Source organism: Clupea harengus, chromosome 5 (assembly GCF_900700415.2).
Source record: "Clupea harengus chromosome 5, Ch_v2.0.2, whole genome shotgun sequence".
NCBI classification, from domain to species: Eukaryota; Metazoa; Chordata; class Actinopteri; order Clupeiformes; family Clupeidae; genus Clupea; species Clupea harengus.
The window spans coordinates 24,919,114-24,940,049 of NC_045156.1; the positions used below are offsets into that span (position 1 = coordinate 24,919,114).

At 39.2% G+C, this 20,936-nt stretch overlaps 1 protein-coding gene across 2 annotated transcripts; it reads left to right on the plus strand.

The window, feature by feature from the left end:
- The first annotated feature begins 8,637 nt into the window (after positions 1-8,637).
- On the plus strand, positions 8,638-19,539 carry LOC105895858 (protein SSUH2 homolog). Of its 2 annotated transcripts, none has more exons than XM_031568247.2 (12): positions 8,638-8,831; positions 10,024-10,107; positions 13,160-13,235; positions 14,356-14,485; positions 15,543-15,603; positions 15,858-15,979; positions 16,229-16,291; positions 16,652-16,731; positions 16,940-17,032; positions 17,875-17,980; positions 18,262-18,369; positions 18,578-19,539. In XM_031568247.2, exons 1-12 carry the CDS (start codon positions 8,810-8,812, stop codon positions 18,713-18,715), a joined length of 1,083 nt encoding a protein of 360 aa, XP_031424107.1. In that variant the 5' UTR covers positions 8,638-8,809; the 3' UTR covers positions 18,716-19,539. The 2 variants fall into 2 exon arrangements, with proteins under 2 accessions (XP_031424107.1, XP_031424108.1); XM_031568248.2 differs by having other exon boundaries at positions 8,638-8,825.
- The last annotated feature ends 1,397 nt before the right edge of the window (positions 19,540-20,936 follow it).

Consider the following 20,936-nt stretch of genomic DNA (forward strand, 5'->3'; position numbering starts at 1 on the left):
AGTCTTTTGGAAATGTATAGTCTATAGGGAAACATAATCCATCTCAACATTTGAACAGCAGGATACTAACTGGCCAACTGGCACCACTTTGAGGGCAGGCTCGTGAGGTGGCAAAATACAAATGTCTAGAAGGTGCAGCGAAAGGTATGTCTGAAATGTGAGCCTGACCTCTGAAGTATTTGCCCCCAGTCTCTGAGCTTAGTTCCAATCCCCAGAACTTGCTTTGACATGTTGGGAAATAGGCAAATCCTGGCAGTGCAAAGAGCTTTTTTTGGGAAATGACGACAGATAGTTAAACATGATTCAGATAGATAGATATGGACAGAAGATGGGTGAACATTATAGTAGATATGAATGGTCCCGTACTCAACGCCTACAGGATGTGTATTTATTCTCCAGATACATCCAAACCAGTAGGCAGTGGGCATTAGAACCAGTCAGGGGCGTTGGGCTTATAATCGTTTTGTACATTGATTTAACACGGATGACATATACTTGTAAACACACACAACATACACGAAATACACCACTGAATACACCCTTTACACTGCATCATAAAATACCCAAGCCAGATGCAAGACAGCAATATTGCAACCCACTGACAGCAGCACCAAATCCAACCAGTCAGAAGCAGCAATCGGCAAACGCCACTACAGTGCTATAGGATTGGTAGATGACTTCTTCCTTACAATCTCTGACCTGGGTGATTTTTTGCGCATCTTTCAGTGTCAAATGCAATAATAAACAATACATTAAAGCAGTAAGGATTCTGAAACTACAGCTACCTAAAACGCACATAAACAAAAGACACTCCTTCGGTTGGTGGGTGTCGCAAAAGAATAATAATAAAAAAATGGCGGACCATACTCCGTAGATGGTCGATTTGTACATAAAAGTTGTTTGTTTGTCTTTTTTTTGCTTAGATTTTTTTAAAGTTACAGAGGAATAGACACTGTGCAATGTAAAAACCCCGTTATTGTAACTGAAAAATACGTCTGAGGGTATTTGCGAGGTGTCTGAGCCAGCTATCTAATGTACGCTACTACCCACAAGGTAAACAGCGATGGGTTGGACCAATCACAGTCTTGCGGCTTGCGTGGGGCTTGCGTAGACTGGTCGGATAGTTAAAAAATTTGGGAGACGCACGCAAGCACTCAAAAGGTGCTCGGAGGGGGTTTGCAATGACGCTGACGTGTCTTGGGTGCTTACGGGTCTGCGTAAAAGGCCGACCATAAATTAAGCTTTATGGTGAAAGACTGAACTGCAAAAAAGTGATACTATTAAACTTAACCCTCCTGTTGTGTTTCTGTCAAAATGACCGTTTTGAAGATGCAGTCTTCTTTAACTCATGAGGATTCATGCCTTTTTTTCACCCTCCCTTCTTGAATAGATAACATAAATTAGAGTAAGATTCATGAAGTTTATTTAACAAGTAATTTAACATTGTTACATTTGCTGTGCCTCTGGTCAAAAATGACTGTGAATGAAAAAGACTATAATACTTAAAGCTTTATGAGTGAAAATAAATAGTTGTCAGATGTAACATTTAATGCAGTCAGTTGGGTGTTGATATAAATATGTGTGCATTTTTGTCTTAAATCAGTCATTTAGGACCAAGAGTCATTAATGTTTGAAAGTAACAGATTTGATGGTGTATATGTTAAAGGTCTGTTGTTAATTGTTAAATACAAAAAATACTTAAAATCCTAAGATTTATGTTCAAATATTTAATTTTTAATAAAACCCAGTGATAGGCCTACGACATAATTAAAAGGGGGCTTGAAAACTAGAAATGAATTATTAAACAACAGTCGTAAAAAAAATTATTAATAGAAATCAAATTTTGACAAAAAGCATTATTAAAAAGTGTAACCATGTTGCTAAGACAACATGAAGGTTAAAACTACTTATTTCTCAGAGCAGTGCTTTGTCAAGCACCCGGAAAAAAAAACAAATTACTTAACATTAATCATACATTACATTATGATGATAATAGCCTATATGTGTAAGTGTTACTGCATTATTGACACATTATGGGTCAATTCCTCTGTCAGTTAGCCTTATACTAGCTTAGCAGCAGTATAGAACTGTAAGCAGAAGTTAATATTGTGACAGAATTATTTGCAAATGTGTGTGGGGAGTTGTGTAACTGTCTCTCAATCTGTGATTGCCTAATCAGATTTGTAAATGTGTAAAAAACGTCTCTAAATGTGTAATGAGATTTGCAAGTGTATGGAGATTTGTACATGTATAGACAAATTTGTAAATGCCTGCATATATCTGTGAAAAATGAGTCAATAGATATGAATGACTATTAAAAAGTCTAAAGTCTAAAGTGTATACAGTATCTCCCTCTCACTCATGCACACTCTTTAAATTAAACCATTATGTCCATGAATGTGTTGTAGTAAAACAAATCTAAACTTTCTTTACAGAACTGATGAAGACATCATTTCACCAGATCCATTCCATCATAATGTCTCCCTTTGGGTCTGTCACAAGGTCACACCAGACAAAGCCAGTGATGGTGAGTTTACCCTGCACTGGGGTGTAATATGTGTGTTTATATATATATATATATATTTTTGCGATAGGGTATCCCCCCAGTGAACTTCATGTGGGCTGCCTCTGTGATGGTGTTGATGTTGGGACACTTTGAACACTTTACCTTCACCAGCCCAAAGGGTGGATCTCTGGGGTCTACAACCTGCTCACCTGGACTTGCTACCAGATGGGTGCACTACAAAACCACAGCAGTAGACATTTATTTGGCAAATGTCTGTATATTGCTAGAGCAAGGGTCTGTATACTGCTAGAGCAAGGGTCTCCATACTGCTAGAGCGAGGGTCTGTATACTGCTAGAGCAGTGTTTCTCAAAGTGGGGGGCGCGGACACTCTCCCAGGGGGGCGCGATGTCACAGAAGGAGGGAAAAAAACATCAGTGGTTAGTGAAAGCTCCCTCCGTAACGAAATGCAAGGGGCTGGACTGACACAAACAAATCAAACACACGGTTCCGTTTTCTGATCCACCAATTAAAACGGAGAGTTATCATTTAAACGTTGACGAGTGGCACCTACGCTTCTGTGTATAAAAATAACTGCAGGCATGGTAGGCACTCACCCTCACTGAGATGACACGCTGCAGAGTTTGTGCAATCTCTCATGTTTCCTTCATATATTCATTGCTATATAAACAGTGGGTTTCCGGGACAATTCTGGCATTCATTAAAGTTTTCTCATCTGGGATTCGTTCTTAACTTGGACCAGAATTTAAGAAAGCTAAATATCAGTGGTAAATCGGCCAGATTGGCCCTCATTCTCGAACGCAGTTAAGAAGAATTTAAGAAAGGAATTTCTTCTGAACTCCACTTCCGGTGTTTTAGGAACAAATTTGGCATTCATGAAAGTTGAGGCCCTCATTCTCAAACATTTTCTGAAGTTTCTTCTGAAATGTTTCTTACGGACTTCGGAAAACCAACGTAAGAAAAAGATCTCTGCCAGATTCATGAACGCCTGAAAATGTGTTCTTAGGCAGCCGAAGTGTATTATAGATTACCTTGCTGCACTTGCAGTAGGCCTATTCATAGCCTAATCTAAGGACAACTTTGCTAAATATCGCAACCGCGCACAGATCGAGGATGACCTGTTTATCAAACATTGCACCAAGAATTGAGGAGAATTGCAAGGCAAAGCAGGCTCATGTCTCACATTGACAGACCTGCAAGATTTTTGAAAAAGATCACACGAGGCCCATAATAATAATAGTATAGCCTAATGATTTAATAACACTAATTTTGATTATGATAATAATAATAATAATTGGTCGATTATCATTAATTAAAATAGTAACTAGAAAATGCATTTCCTGAAGGAAATACCAGTGCATGAAATGCAAAAGTTAAGAAAAGAAGAAGAAAAGAAAGAAGAGTGGAAGAAGGAAAGAAGAAAGGAAAGGAGAGTGGAAGAAGAGTGAAGAAAGGAAAGAAGAGTGGAAGAAGGAAAAAAGAAAAGAAAGAAGAGTGAAATAAGGAAAGAAGAGTGAAAGAAGAGTGGAAGAAGGAAAGGAGAGTGGAAGAAGAGTGGAAGAAGGAAAGAAGAAAAGAAAGAAGAGTGAAAGAAGGAAAGAAGAGTGAAAGAAGAGTGGAAGAAGGAAAGAAGAGTGGAAGAAGGAAAGAAGAAAGGAAAGAAGAGTGAACAAGAGTGGCTCTGCAAGACAGTAAAGAGAGAGTGAAGAGGGAAAATATTGAAAGAAGGAGAGAAAATGGAGTGAAGCAGAGAGATGGAGTGTAAGAAAAAGTAGAGTGAGAGGGATAGAGAGAAAGATGGAGAGAAAAAAAGCAGAGTATGTAAGGTGTCTTAATATTCCTAGTTATACAGTTGAATGGAGAGGGACAGAGAGAAGAGGAGCCTTGGAACCTTGGCGCAGGTGTCAGTGAAGCACAGGTGCAAGCCAGTTTAAAGACCCTATTATGATGTCATAATGGCCCAATGTAAGTCTATGGGAGAAATTGTATTAGTTTTTCTTTAATATCTTAAAAAGTATAAAGTTTAGAAAAATGAAAAATACATAGCATAAGTGTCCTTTACAAGACCTACGCGCCAAAGTTTGAACGGAGTTTCTAAGTTAAGCGGTTTAAGCTGAATTAAGTGCAGAAGTCGGTACAAAGAATAATAAGAAGAAGAAGTATAAGAAACGAAGGAATAACAATACAGGGCATTTCATGCACTGTAACTAGAACTAGAAAATGCATTTCCTGAAGGAAATACCATCAATCAATCAATCAATCAATCAATTTGTTTATTTGATGAAGAGGGACAGTGTACATTCATGAACATTAAGATGTAAATGCACCCAATTGTAGCCAAAAGGCTAGTTTCCATTGGCAGTCCCCATGCCAGAGTGAAAAAGGCTATACAACCTAAAAAAAAGCATTAACGTATATATCAAACATAAATCAAAATCAGACAATAAATAAAAAATAAAATAACATAAATAAAATTAAAATTACATACACACAATGTGCTTTGAGTGCAGGGAAGTGAATATGAATCAGACATACAACAAAAATAAGAATATGAATAGGAATCAAACAAACAACAAAATAAAAATTAAAAAACAGTCCAGCCTCCTTGCGTTCTCTCCTCCCCGACTGTCTCCAGACCATCCAGTTAGGAGTTGGGACAATGAAATGCAAAAGTTAGGAAAGGAAGAAGAATAGAAAGAAGAGGGAAAGAAGAAAGGAAAGAAGAGTGGAAGAAGGAAAGAAGATAGGAAGACGGAAAGAAAAGTGGAAGAAGGAAAGAAGAAAGGAAAGAAGAGTGGAAGAAGGAAAGAAGAAAAGAAAGAAGAGTGGAAGAAGGAAAGAAGAAAGGAAAGAAGGAAAGAAGAGTGGATGAAGGAAAGAAGAAAGGAAAGAAGAGTGAAGAAAGGAAAGAAGAGTGGAAGAAGGAAAGAAGAAAGGAACAAAGAGTGAACAAGAGTGGCTCTAGATAAAGAGATAAAGAGAGAGTGAAGAGGGAAAATATTGAAAGAAGGAGAGAAAAATGGAGTGAAGCAGAGATATGGAGTGTGAGAGAAAGTAGACAGAGAGATAACGAGAAAGATGGAGAGAAAGAAAAGTAGAGTATGGAAGCTGTCTCTTAATATTCCTAGTTATACAGTCGAATGGAGAGGGACAGAGAGAAGAGGAGCCTTGGAACCTTGGCGCAAGTGTCTTTTACAAGACCTACGCGACAAAGTTTGAACGAAGTTTCTACGTTAAGCGGTTCGAGCTGAATTAAGAGCAGAAAAAGGTAAAAAGAATAATAAGAATAAGAAAAGTTTGGATAACAATACAGGGCATTTCATGCACTGTAATAATATAATGATGGTGATAATAATGATGATTATAATAGTAAGAAAACATACAGGCTCACATAGATGCTAATAATAATAGCCTTCTAATAGGCCTATACTACTGATAATAATAATAACAATAATAATAATAAATATAGCTGCAGGCAGCAATGGCGGGTTCCTCCAAAGATTGCGAACCAGGGAAAAATGTATATTCTGCACAATTTGTCACTGTATAGAAAAATCCATGCTGCAGACTTACCAATGGGATATTCAATTTGAAATGCAATACTGTCAAGATCCACAAGGGCCTTGGCTTCAAGCTAAGGAGAGAGCGGGGCCTTGGTCAGGCCACAATGTCATGAAATGGTGTGTGTGCGTATTGCCAAGCTTTTGGTGTGTCAGGGGAAAGTTTGTGTCTGTGAGAATTGGCACGGGAGCGAAGAAGGAGAGAGGGAGAGATTACATTGAAAATCGTGCTAGCAATTAGCCAAGCATGCATGTTTCAAATATTCGCCAAAAATCTACTTTTCATCTTACAGTCAACTTTTTTTCAGATTTGTGTACTAAACATTCTCAAGTGTCTTCATATGAACTTGTGATTGAATCAGAGTATCACTTTTTGAATGAAAAATGTGTAAAGCATTCTTTTAGCGTTAGCGATTAATGCAATTTGCTTTATATCAATCATTTTTGAAGATATGAAGTTGCCTTTGCACATGGGAACATGTTGTAGTGTCTTCCACGTGCTTACCAAGTTTGGTGTTGATATCTGAAAGATTTGCTGAGATATGACTTCACTTCCTGTTTGGCGGCTTTTCTGCTGAATTTGAGTGGCTGTACCGGACAAACAGTTGTGAGGATCAAAATTCTGTTGGATACATTTTGTGAGGCTTGGTCTGATGATCATCTCTGGTGATTTTGAAGAGGATTTGACAAACATTGTAGGAGTTGAGGCCTTTCAAAGGTTTTTGATAAAACCGGAAATAGCGGAAAATCTATATAACCGGAAATTGACGCCGGTTTAATTCGTCTTGATCCAAGGAATCCAATGGTACCTCATGTTTGAAAATCGGTCAAACGGTTCAAAAGTTACAGTGTTAACCAAAGTCCAACTTTGACCCGTTGGTGGCGCTAGAGTGGTCTAGTGGGAGACATCAAACTTGGTGTGAGTAAAGAAGGGACTGTCCTCATGAGTGTGCCAAATTTCAGAAAAAGTTACCATACGGTTCTAGGGGCTGCCATTGACTCCAATGGTACAAGAATAATAATAAGAATACCTACAATAACAATAGGTTTCCTCCTGACAGAGGAACCCTAAATAGTAGTAATAGTAATAATAATTGTCTGTATGGGCCTAACAATAACAATATTCTAACCTTGACCAAAGGTGTGACCATGGGCCTTTCAATAACAATATGCTATTCTATCTATCTATCTATCTATCTATGGTGGTGAAGTTGAGGGCGGCGGGGGGGTGGGGGACCCCCAACTACACCTAACCAGCTTTGAGGGGGCCCAGCTTGCAAAAGTTTGAGAACCCCTGTGCTCAGGGGCGGTTTTAGGCACGGGCGACCCGGGCAGCCGCCCGGGGCGGCACTTTTTCATAAGACGTGGGGGGCGGCAAGAGCACTTAAAAAAAAAATCATCTGGGCCGCGAAGCGGTTTTCTATTATCCATCATATCACTGTGTGTGGAATTGGCAAATTGGCGCCCCCTGCAGCTGTAGGCGCCTCTGCTCGCTAAGAAGGTGCCGTGAACAGATCCTGAGTGAGAAGGGGGAAGGGGAGGGGGCGCGGGGGACAGTTCACGTCTCCCAAATGGAACGGACAAGGGGGGGCGGGGGATCCACTGTATAGCAGTCACACCTGACTTTCTTCCAAATAACGCACATTCATAACATTATAATTACAGGCCTATAATTCCTGCACGTTTTCGTTTTTCTGAATTGTGTGAAATGGCTAATACAAATAGGTAATACAGAACGATTATGTGGTCACCAAGGGCAAGGTGAATTGGTGGAAGGCGACCACTGACTGCTCCAACTTATCCAACTGGTGAAGGTAGTAGGCCTACGTAGTTAGCAGAGTATAGATAGATAGATACTTTATTTATCCCGAGGGAAATTGAATACATCTTTTACAGAGTAGTCTATTACATTATCAAGATAACTATTGAAGGATGCTCAAGTGGACAAGGTAAAAATGTGTTTTCAGTCAAGTGTAACTTAACCTAAATTCCTATTAAGGCAACCAGCTAATGTTGAGCACCAACAGAATTGTTTGCTAGCTAGCGTTAGTTAGCTGATTTGACCATAGGGTATGGACATTTTCATTCATCTGACACTAGGCTAAAGTGTTAGCGAAGTCCCGCTAGCCACAACTAACAGAATATAACAGCATACAGAGTACTAGTATAATCTTAATAATGAACAGGTCGATAGCTAGCTGGTTAGACCATATATTTCCTTTGACACAACTATAATAGCCAGCGTTAGCGAAATCCCGTTAGCCACGATTAGCTAACTCAACTAAACCATAATGCATGTTGAGTGCTTGCACAACCTAACTTGCAGAGAGCTGGTTAGCTAACATTAATGCACATGATGTGTGCATTGATTCTCTTAAGTGTGTTATTCAAATGTTCTATTGAAGGATTTGTGCAATTGATACATTTAAGTTTGTGTTTCACTTATATTGTTATAATAAAAAATAAATAAGATTATTTTTTTTTCCGGCGGGGGGGCGCTCAGAGGGGATTTCGCCCGGGGCGTAATTCCATGTAGAACCGCCACTGCCTGTGCTAGACGAAGGGTCTGTACACTGCTATCCAGAAGGGCGTTGATGTAGGGATTGGGGGCGTAGACCACCAGGAAGAAGGGTGCATTCCACTGTTTTTATAGCCTTCCTCGCACTGCGATTGTTACTCGAAGGATTGCTTTGGCGTCGTCGAGCCTTCAGAACCACCACAAAAATGTTTCAACCTGGAGGTGGGGGTGAGTAGCTCTTTTCTTCTCATAGTTCTGAGCCCACTTGTGCAATGAAGGTCTAACTGATGTTGGCATGATGGGGAAACCCAAGCTGTGCTAATCACGCCTAAAGCCGTCTGGTGACTGTAAACGTATGGGCTATGTGTAGCCTGCACAGCACAATTGGGAAACAAAACTCTATACGTTCATTTGCAATCCTATGTATATATGATGGCTCTGTTTAGTGTTCCATAGGCACAGTGCACTAGATTGTCGCAACTCTTTTTTTCAGACAAAGATAGACAGATTACGTTAATTAACTTAAAACGGAAAATGCGGAGATTAGGCTGGCAGGCATGTAAAGTTGTCCGCTAATATCGAATATACATGAAGTAATCGCTTTATCTTTTGTTTTCTTTGATTGACGGTAGTAGGAATATAAAAAACGTATATAAATCCAGTTAATAAATGGACGAAAGCATAGCTGTGACTACCCCACCTACTCCGCTTCCGATGAACTCAGCTATTTCTTACTTAAACGTTATCGTTTGGATTTTTAGGCTTTTTATTTTAGAGAAGGTAAACTGAGGTGTAATATAACGTCAAACTGCGTGCCTGTTCTGATTCTGCATGTAAGCTTAGTCATGTTACATATATGCCACACGACAGCTGCCGTGGAAGTGGTAAGATATATATAACTTCACCATCCCTGACCCACTATTTCTTGTTTAGTTATTTCTGGTTTGTTTTACTCAGGGCCGTTTGACTGAAACTGCATATATATTTAATGTACCATCCTAACTTTTAGTTGTAGAACACAAGCAAATTTCAATCAACTGAAAAGGTTAAAAACAGATGAAACGGGATAGGCTAGTGATGAAAATAATCAACTGGACCAATCAAGTGAAAACAACTACCCTCTTTAAAATATGGAATTAGAGTCGAAATGATTGCATATTCTGATGGCTGAGTAGCTTTGTTATTTCACGTGACCCTTCTATGCAGTTTCACACTGACAAAAAACATGTTAACACATCATCATACTTGACCATCATCATCAATGCATATGGAGTTCCAGTTCCAACGGAGCCACTACACGATGGATACAAATGTTAATGTACAGAAGTACTATACAATAAAATATGTTATGTTCTCTCTGTATGGGTTTAGCTATTTGTTTTAAAATGCTCAAAGAAAATCTATATTTTTTCCCTTTCAGCTGTGTATCCTCAGCCTAACCCCACTGCCCCACCAGTGTATGGGAATGTCCCTGGTTACGAGGGTTTCATGGCTGGAGGAGCAGGTATGTGCATTAAGGAGGGTCTATGTCTGTGCATGCCAGGATGATTGTGTGTGTGTGTGTTTATTGCTGCAGGCAAGGTGTTCAATACAGTGAACATCTGGATGAGTTGAAGGTGCAGAGATACGGGTGTGACATTATCACGAGCATTAAGGCTAATAATAATAGAAAAATAGACAGAATAATAATATTATGGTATCATAGCAGTTTTTATTTGTGCTCAGTGTCACCCGAAGTATGTATTAACTTCACAGTATGAAGACTAATAGATATACAAATAAAAATAAACCCGGAGATTTAATGAACGCCCTACCCAATGTTGTTTATCCAATGATCCCTGTCACAGGTGATGCCCTTGGCACAGACCATGCGGTGTCAAGCTCAGAGAACACACAAGGAGGCCCTCTCTCTCTCTCCTTACAATTTAGATAACACTCACCATCTCTTACTCCCTTGGTTATTAGCAACATCAGTCTCTGGGATCATTATTTGGTCCTATCCTTGAATAAATAGAATACTTTAACAATTGACAACAACTGTTACATTGTTATAGGGTGATTGCAGTCACATCACTATGGTCTAGTATATTTTGACTCTTTAAATTCTGGCCTAAACTATTTCTCAGTGAGCTGTCACCTGTTTTATTTCTGAATTTGCCTAATTGAGCAATATTTGCAATAGGGTTGGGGAAATAGTCTCACTCTAACGGAAATGGGGCCTACTTTTGCACTTCCTGCTCAGTGGGTACCGAAATCTGCTACAGATCTCATAATCTAGTAACATGAAGTGCTTTAATACATGGTGTGAGGAAAGTAAAACATTACCAGGGGTATTTTCCTGAAGTGCTTTTGTGCAACTTGGACTACCACTGATAAAAGATAGTGATTCAGAACTAGACCAACAGTGCCCTTCCCATCCTCCACGATATGCAGGCTACTGTGTGGAGTTTAAAAGCTGCCATGACATCACAAACAAAGAGAATATGATTCATAAATGCCCCGCACTTTGCAAATATGCACACCATGTCTTTAACAAAAAAAATACAGTGTGTTTTGCAAATAAAAGCAGGACAGGTTCCACCGATGTAAAGAAAGAATGGAAAGAAATAAGCAATATTTTGCATGTGTGTATAATCAGTGTAATATTGATAATCGGTGTATAAAATGTGTATAAACTGATTCTTTAAAGGAAAGAGCAACCACATCATTTGGGGATCATGTAACTTTTGGCACTGTTATTACGCCTGTACGAGTTGCAAATGTAAAAACTTTTACGAGTTGCAAATGACGCACCAAAACAGCAGGTGGCGCTACAGAGGCATCCGTCTTCCATTCAGCTCATGAAATAGCTCATGATTGTTGATAAAGTTGATTATCATATTATTATTATTATTATTTTGATTTGGTTCTTTACTTTTCTTTACATCTTTATTATCAGGTATTATTGTAGATATTAAGTTACATAACATTAAGTTAAGGTGTATCGCACAGGTGGCTACACATTGCAGAGATGTAAGTAACTATATTGCTTGCTGTATTGCTCTAATGTTAGTTTTCTCTGGGATTGTTGGCTACAGCACATCCAAACCCAGTGCTTTTCTCTTAATTGTTCTATTTTTGATATCTGGATGCACAATAATGCATTGTTTCCACACAGTTTTGTTTCCTATCCGTAACTCTGTATAATATATATGCAATATGCCCTTGAGTGTGTGTGAGTGAAATGCATTTCTATACAGATGGCCTCACCCAAAAGAATGCTTTCAGCATGTCTGAAATAGCAATAAATGAAATAGCAATAAAATGCAAAGGTTGCCTGATCACACAAGTTCTCTCCTTAAACTATGAGTTCTCTCACTTTTAACTTAGATAGGTGGTATATAGGCTAACCGTATTTCTTAGTAGAACAACCTACTCAGATTTACAATGTGTTTAACTATCTAAACTAGTTTCTTTTTAATCATACCATAACACAATTTGACTATCAACATTGTCTAGCAACTGAATTGAAGGAAATAGCCTGTTAGCTAACTCGTTTTTCCCAAAGCCATTAACGTACTGGCACACCGTGCATATGGTCTTCCCAAAATCTGCTGACATTTAGACATTGTGTTTGGGGCAAATTCCGCACATTGGAGATCAGTGAAGTTCCCATAGGAATGAATGGACTTCTGGTTGCCATGCAAACGTACACAGAGCTATGTCGAGCTAAGTTTCAATTCGCAGAGCTCCCTGTCAGTATTGGCCAGTGATGGTTTGTGATTGGCACATGCAAATGTTTTCAGTCAGAGAAGAAAATGTTGCCACGCCTATATCCAAAATCCACAGAATGAGGCAGAAGGCCCATTCTTCTGTGTATCAGTTTAATTCTTTTTTTAATATAACAATACAATTCTTTATATAGTATATAGTATTTATGTAGTCTATAGTGCCTTTCTCAAAGGAGCCTAAGGTACTTTCAAGTTTCAAGTATTGAATTGGGTGGCTGGACGGTCTTTTTAAAGGATGTTTTGACAATCTTTTTCACACAGACATTGACATAGCAGGTTAGGTCATCAAAATTGGTTTTATTTCAGTATGACAGGGAGAGACTTGCACCGAGAAAGCAAAAAGATAGTAAGATTAGAGACCTTTCAGAGTCCAAAGGCTGAAAGACTGCGAAAGATCCTACTAAGACTGAGCTCCTCCTTTCATGAGCTGACTGGAAGACAGATGACCCAGTAGCGCTGCCTCCTGTTTTGGTGTGTTTTCATTTGCAACTCGTACAAGCGTAATAATAGTGCCAAAAGTCACGTGATCTAAAAATGACATGGTTGTATGCTGCATACTTATTGAAAAAATGTGAATGTAATGTAAAACCGATCATACAGACATGCAGAATGTTGTTTATCTATTTCCATTCTATTTTTACATTTGTAACATGTCTTGCATTTGTTTGCAAGTAGCATTTTAATTTGCAAAGCAATTTTTTTTTGATAGATGTGTCCCATGGGGTATTTGTACTTGGTACTACCTGTGGATCTTAACCTGTTGTGGGCTATTGTTTTACTTGGCAGGTGGATTTGTTCCTCCTCCTGCTCCTCTTCATCCATTGCCGACACCAGATACTCAGCCTTCACAGGTTGACTGGAAGTAAGACTCATTTACTGATTATGGTCCTACTCACCTTTCTTTTGTTTTGTACATTTGTTCTACACAATGTCTGTGCTTTCCAACCTGTCCAAAATGATTTTTGATATGTATGTTAACAATTAAAGGGGATGAACTCAGTGTTACTATGGTATTCATATGAGTGTAGTTACAGTATATTACTCAAATAAAATGTATGCCCAAGGTATTATCACATAGATATTTGTGTGAAAACTCTGTGCACAACATTAATATCTATACTTAAAGCAGCAGTAAGGAGTTTACTACTGAAAGGCCTGCAAAAACCTTACAAACACCAAGAGCAGTACAGTTGGCTGGCTAGCATGTCTTTTGGCGATATAGTGGCAATGTCATACTGTTCAAATCAATTCCATTCAAATCTCAATGTAGACACCTCGGAAACACGTATAAATACCAGGTGTAAATGTAATCAGGTTAAAATCATATTGAGATACAAGGACGTATTATAATACTAGGTGTAAATGGGGTCTATGTTACAGTGCCACCGTGTGGAAACAGTAAGATAGCGCTTCCAATGCCTAAAAATTCCTGAAATTTGCAATAGACATCAGATGTGAGTGCATTGTTTGATGACGAAATGTCACAGCTCACGAATCGCTGGAGGTGTGAGGGCCGGTTGCGTCCATATTGTGAAGATGATACCAGAACTAGTTGTTCATAAAAACATGCTTCGAAAAGTGGCTTATTGTCGCATACTATTTCTTTAATGTCTTTTATATGACCACCCAAGCGAATGTGTTGTTTAAACATGATTGGTGAAAGGTTGTTGATGTTTGAGCTCAACAGCCAATCAAATTGCACCCCTCCATTCCGTGCTCTTGCAAACAACGCTTTGACTGTCTGGAATTGTTTATGGCTTGGTACAAGCCACTATATTTATTTTCCATTTACAGAGCCAGGAATATGTATGAACACCAGATGTTTTTTGAGAGCACACACTGAACATACAGCTAGAGGACTGTGGAAACCAATTAGCTGAATTGAAAAAAAAAGTGTATTGGATTGGAATCAAAGCCTTCTCCTCCTGTGTACTTACTGTGCTTACTTGCTTGACCTTGCTAACGACAGTTTTATGTTTTAGCATCCCCTCCATCTCCGAGGATGCAGCACAGACAGCCTTTCTGGAGTATGCCAGCGAGAACTGCTGCTATAGCAAAGCCCCTGCTAAAGATGGAGTCATAACCAACATGGAGTCATTCAACACTTATCGGGTACCATGGGCATCATCTGTACAGTGCTTCGCTACTTGACTGACTACTCACTTCTGCTAGCTTAAAAAACAGAATGTTGTATTATCATCGTATTAAAGTGTATGTAGTAGAAGACAAAAAACAGAGTGACTATTGGTACATAATTCTGTGGCGATAAGATTTGCACTATTGGAACAGAATTCTGTGGCGATAAGATTTGCACTATTGGAACAGAATTCTGTGGCGATAAGATTGGCACTATTGCTATTGATCCGTGTCAATAGTGGCTCAATAGTCTGCGCCCCCTAGTGAAGTATTGATAGAATCTAATGAGCACGCCAAACTTGAAGAATGGACCGGAAAACGTAGTCAGGATTTCTGGTGTTTATTTCAGCGTGGAGACACCCTCTGAGTATGTTGCTCAGAGAATGGCCTACATGACTGTAATAATATGTTGGCATTTATACCATTCAGTCAGCTAGAATATGGGGGTGGGGGGTTAAGACCACACCCTAAGGTAATGGCAGGAAGGTCAGAGAACAGAGTACAGAGGACAAAGGGTGAAAGGTGGGGGTTGATAGCAAGAAGGAGGCTATCTGGAGGGGGAAGGGGTTCAGATTTTTCAGATTTAGGGTTTCAGTTATTTTTCACTGGTAGCAGAAGGATAGCAACAGACACATCTTTGAGACATAATGTGTCTATGGACTACACAGAGACGACATACACATGCAATGTAATTAACAGGATCGAATGTGGGGTCTCTCAACTAAGCGCCGTACTAGGATTCACCACAGCAGATGAGACGACAGAGGCCATGTTCCCTAATGCTTCGGAATGGAAATAGGTTAAACCATACGGAAAGAAATATACTGAAAATTCATCTGTGGTAACAGGAAATATTGGCACGGTAAAACATTGTGGACCAGTCATATTCAAACTATTGGTATGGTTACGGAAAAAAAAATTTAGACACATTAGTTTAATTAATTTTGAAGAGGTGTTCAAGAGATGATTGGAGTTAGCTGCAGAGGTTAGATGGTATACTCCCTCAACTCTGCTGTTGTGCCCTCTCATGTAGTATCGGCTGGAGACCTTCACTGAAGCCAGAATCACTGAATGGAAGACTGAACCATTTACAGGTACATTGTGATCTCCCTCAATCATGTTCTGTCATTTAATGGCTTTGTCTCTCTCTCTCTCTCTCTCTCTGAGAGAGAGAGAGAGAGAGAGAGAGAGAGAGAGAGACACACAGACAGACAGACAGACAGACAGACAGGAAATTAAAGAAAGCCTTCTTTCTTCCTGCTATTGGAATGTGTTTAGAAAATATGTGACTATTTTCTCTCTCTCTGACTCTCTCTCCCTCCCTTATTTTCTTGATTGACATGACCAGACCAAGCTGTGGATTTCGGCCTGCAAACAGCCCCAACCCCCTGGGCTATTCAGGTGCAGACGCCCGCCCTGTTTAAGGACCACGAGGAGAACATCAAAGTGCCCAACACCTCCTCTGTGAAGGTACTCTATGACGATCCGTCTCAATCTCTATGTGAAGCTCAATCTGTTACTTAAAATCTTTTCAGCCTTATCAATCTTTTCAATCTTATCAATACTTTATAAGGCACTTGTTTTCAAACCTGATCAAGGAAATTGCTCCTTGAGCCTTGTGCTGTAGACCAGACAGGCCTCGGCAGGGCCTCTGATTCTGTGCTCTATGTTGTATGTTTGAGATCATACACTAATGGAGTACATCTGTGACTTCCTCAGGACTGCCATATTTGCAAAGAGACAGGACAAACCCGGTGTGACGTGTGCACTGGCTCTGGCAAGGTATGTCCAGTTTGGCTTGATAATTGGTAGTCTGTGATAACAACAAATGAATGGCAGGTGTCAAATTAATTTGTTGCAGACAATAGTACAGTTTGCTGCATTTGTTTGATTACTGTTTTTATGAATTACCCTTAAAGCAGCAGTAAGGGGTTTTGGTCTGAAACTACAAACCAACTACCTAAAAGGCATGCATAAACACTACAAACACCAGCCCGGTTGGCACTGATAAAAGTTTGCTAATGTGCTAACTGGTTGCCTATAAAAACATAGCTCAAAAAGTGGCAAACTGCTGTATAATGTGGCTTTTAAATATAACCCATGAAGTGCATCTTGCTTAAGCATAATCTCACTGTCCTTCAGAAAAACTGCTCTGCATGCGATGGCAGTGGGAAAAGATTTCAGGATACATGTGACAGCTGCGGGGGATCAGGAAAAGAAAAGTAAGACACCCTCTCTCCTCGCACAAACACAAACACACACACAGACCCACACAATCTCTCTCATTCACATACTTACTGCACATACACACACACACTAACCACACACACACTCTATCAGACAAAGAGTGCCATTTTGAGTTAAAAATAGGATGTGATGTTGGCATGGCGGCCTGGGGTGAAGCTGCATCTTCTTTCCTCCCTTCCATAGCTGTACTGAGTGCAATGGGGACGGACTACAGCAGTGTGAGACCTGTGAGGGGAGGAAGCAGCTGCTGATGTTTATCAACCTCAAGATTACATGGTGAGTCAGTCACTATCAAGTTTGTGCTTTAGTATTAGGCACTTTTACCATACTATACCAAATACCCAAACTATAATTACATTACAAATTGTACATGGTTGTAGAAAACAAATTAGCATGGCAAGTGCTGTAGAGTGATTCTTTAAACCCTTCTTAAAGTTTTTAAACAATTCATATCACAACAGTTACCATTAATTTAATCCCAAAAAGCAACATAAACAAATCCTCAACTTGACCTGATAGGAATTCTGACATCATAAGATATTTCTCTGAATGACTGTGTTCTTCTTTGAATGGCCCTAAAAGATGGATGCATGCCATAAAATCTACTGAAACAAAGAATTTCAATAGAAGATACAGAAACGGCAAACGTATATCAAGTGGAACTTTCACTATTAGTTTCAAACAACTTATCGATATCTTAGATATAGTAAGATGTATTAGAATGGAATGTTTTATGCTCTTTGTGCACAGTCCATGTTCTTTAAATGGGAAGCGGACAAAGTGGTTCAGACCCAGCCATAAACAATTCCAGCCAATCAATGCGTAACTTCAGGAGCATGGAAGGGAGGGGTGTCATTTGATTGGCTGTTGAGACTAAGTATCAGTAACCTTTCACCAGAATCACAAACTGGGCTTTTATGCCTTTAATTGATAGATCAGTGAAGAGTGGGACAGGAAATGAGAGGGAGAAGAGGTGGCGAGTGGACAGGAGAAATGACATCGGGCCGGATTCGAACCCGTGTCCTCCATGGGCGTCAAGCCCGAATGTGGTCGGGGCTACTGGACAAACTGTAACTTTAAGTGATGTTAACAACTGGTCTTTTCTCTGCGCTTTCTAGGAAGAACAACCTGGAGGATTACGTGGCTCAGCAGTCTAGTGGCATTCAGATTGAGAACCTATCCTCAGTAACTGGAAATAGGCTCTTTCATGATGCCCAATACATGGTAGGAAAAAGCAGAAAAAGGGCCTAGCAAAGCAGGATGGTTGGTTTATTATATATTTTTTTCAGGGAGAATTGTATTGTGTGAAATAGCAACAGAAATAGCAGAATGAACTTTATGTTTTGTAAAGATCTAGTGTTTTCCAGGAAGAAATCCGTCATGTAAAACATTTGTGTAAGATAATTATCTTTTCCTCTATGTGTTTTGGTAGGGTCTGTAGTTGAGCATAGTCATTAGCTTTAAATGAGACTAGAATTAGACTAAACACGATGTATCCAATGCAGGTGTACCCAGTGTATGGCTTCCCCGATCCAAATGTATCTCAGGCATCAGACAGACTGGTCAAGGAACACCAAAGCAAATTCTCCCAGTCTGGACGCATTCACCAGCAGGTATGCTCCTTTATCTTTCCCTTTCACACACACACACACACACACACACACACACACACACACACACACACACACACACACACACACACACACAAATCTAAATTCCTGAGTATGTGCTTTCAGGTAGTGACTCAAGTTTTTGTTTGACTGTTGGATTCTTTATCTAAAATGAACACCCACTAACAAAGCTGATCTCTCTTCCTTTCAGCAACACACAATTGAATTGATCCCTATTACCAAAGTGTCCTACAAATGGAAAGGCGACTCCCACCTTTACTATGTCTTTGGGAATGAGTCCAAAGTCAGTACCGACTACCCAGCAACGTGCTGCTGTGTTGTAATGTAGTGTATGTGCCTACAATGTGGTCAATGCTTCTACAAAAAAGTATTCACTCTCTTGAATATGTAAAGGAATGTTCTGAAACTGTATGCCTTTGTTGATAGTATTATGCAAGTTATGGTGCCACTATGTCATGTTTGTTAGATTTATCCGTTTAGCAGACCATTGTATCCAAACCCACTAGGATTATAAATATGTTTTCTTCAGCATTGTCCTCTCAGTGGGTCAAACCCATAATGTTGTCAAGGCTGAGAATTTCTATTGAATTAAAATAGAGATGCAAAGGGCAGGTCCACTCACAGTGAATCAGGGTCTTTCAACCACTAATCCTATCTGTGTTTTGTGACTTTGTCTGAGGAATTTATGTTGTATAAACTGTAGTTAATATAGCGATGGAATGTCATGAGTTTCATACTGTCTACTAGGTGATATTGAGGATTTGTTACAAGTTATTGTTACACAGGAAATACTTTTACCTCAAAGTCTTTAAGTGCCCTAGTCTGTATGGATGTGATGTTGCCTTAATTCAGCATTCAGCAAGAGAAGTTCAGTTTTCTTCAGCTGAGTCACCTGCTTTAGTACTCGTGTTTCAGGACCCTGGTCCACGCTATTCTGCTTGCTTGTGTCAGGCAAATTCAGAACTTAAAGTTGTGAGACACAGCAATACACAAATACCAATTCAGTCAATAGTTTATTATTCATTATGAATCAGTTACTTTAGTCCAATAATGTAGTAATCAATATGTTTACACTCATATTTATATAATTTCATGTAATCACTTTAAAGTAACATTATGCAATCATTTTACACTTTCTGAGGTATGGTTTTATAGGCCGATAGTTTTGGTACCATCCTCAAATTAATTTTGATAGCATATGGTCATGTGAAGGACAGATAAACACCTGTGTCTTCCCCACTAGCCATCCAGGAAATGCCCTATGTAGTTCTGTGTTGTTGGCTGGAACACCCTGCAAAAATGGAAGAAAAGCTTTCACAACATGACATTGCCAGCTATACTGCCAAAAGGCACCAGTTAGTGTGTTGGCAAGCTTATATCAGTGTCAACTGGGCCGTTCGTGGTGTTTGCAAGGTTTTTGCATACCTTTTAGGTAGTTAGCTTGCTAGTTTTGAAACAGAACTCCTTATTGCTGCTTTAATATTAATTGCCTAGTAATAAATAGCTTTCCACTTTACACCAGTATATATAACTTTAACCAATAGCTTTATAGCTTATAACCAATAGTGTTACATTTTTACAAGCTCAATATGGGGAATTGGTTGATTTTTGCACAATATTCAGTTTATCTCTTTGCTCATTGTTACATACTATTCTTTAAACTTTGATTCTAGAGTTATTAAACATAAGTTCGAAGATTCAAAACAAGTTTCAGTTGTGTTTTGGATTTTAATCTTTTTTTAAATGTATTCAGTAGCTGCAGGCATGTTAGGACTGATGCTTATACATTTAGACAGCATTCCTTTTTAACACCACATTGGTAATTCTTGAGCAAATGTCAAATGTAACATAGTGAATTGAAAATATCAACTATATCTGTTGAATAGCCTAAGGGATACTTAGTGGGACGTATTTAACTGTTGTTATGATAGAATAGGTCAAAAAAGTAAAAGATTTTAAATTGTGTTGCTCTAGTGGAGAATCTATTGTCTTTCATGACTGCCTAAAAACATTGTTTTATCCAGAACACACAAATACAGCATACTCTATTGATTACTGTGCCAATCATTATTAACTCCCAGAGCTTGCTAAATGGCATGAAAGAATGATGAAATAAATGGTTTAAAAGGGGTGCCTGATTTTCAACTCTCAACAACTACTTGTGACCGGTAGTATGTACTGCTTCTAAGCAAAGATCTCAAGTGACCATTAAAATGATGTGCTATGTTATTATCCTTTTTCATCTTCTTCAGTCAAAGTGTCTGTGTACCATTTCAGAATCAAGGTTGAACGATATATGTGCCTCCTCAGACCATAGAGAAATATGTAAATGTATTGCAACATGCCTTTAAAAAAAGTATAGCTCCAGTTCTCCAGTGCTCTGGCCCAGGTGTCAGCTCCCCTGCTGGGACCTCCCTATCCCTGTGCTGCTTAATTCTAGAAGGACGCGATCGCACTGTGTCAACACTATAGCTCACGGAACTAGAAGCAATCTCCGCCCTCTCAAAGAACCCGCACCCTGCTCCCAAAAACAGAAGGCTGTCAAATTT

Coding starts and splice junctions, on each gene's coding strand:
- LOC105895858 (XM_031568247.2), top strand. CDS start 8,810: ATGTTTCAACCTGGAGGTGGGG. Junction 10,108..13,159: donor TTTCATGGCTGGAGGAGCAG/GTATGTGCATTA, acceptor TTTACTTGGCAG/GTGGATTTGTTCCTCCTCCT. Junction 16,292..16,651: donor TGTGCACTGGCTCTGGCAAG/GTATGTCCAGTT, acceptor ACTGTCCTTCAG/AAAAACTGCTCTGCATGCGA.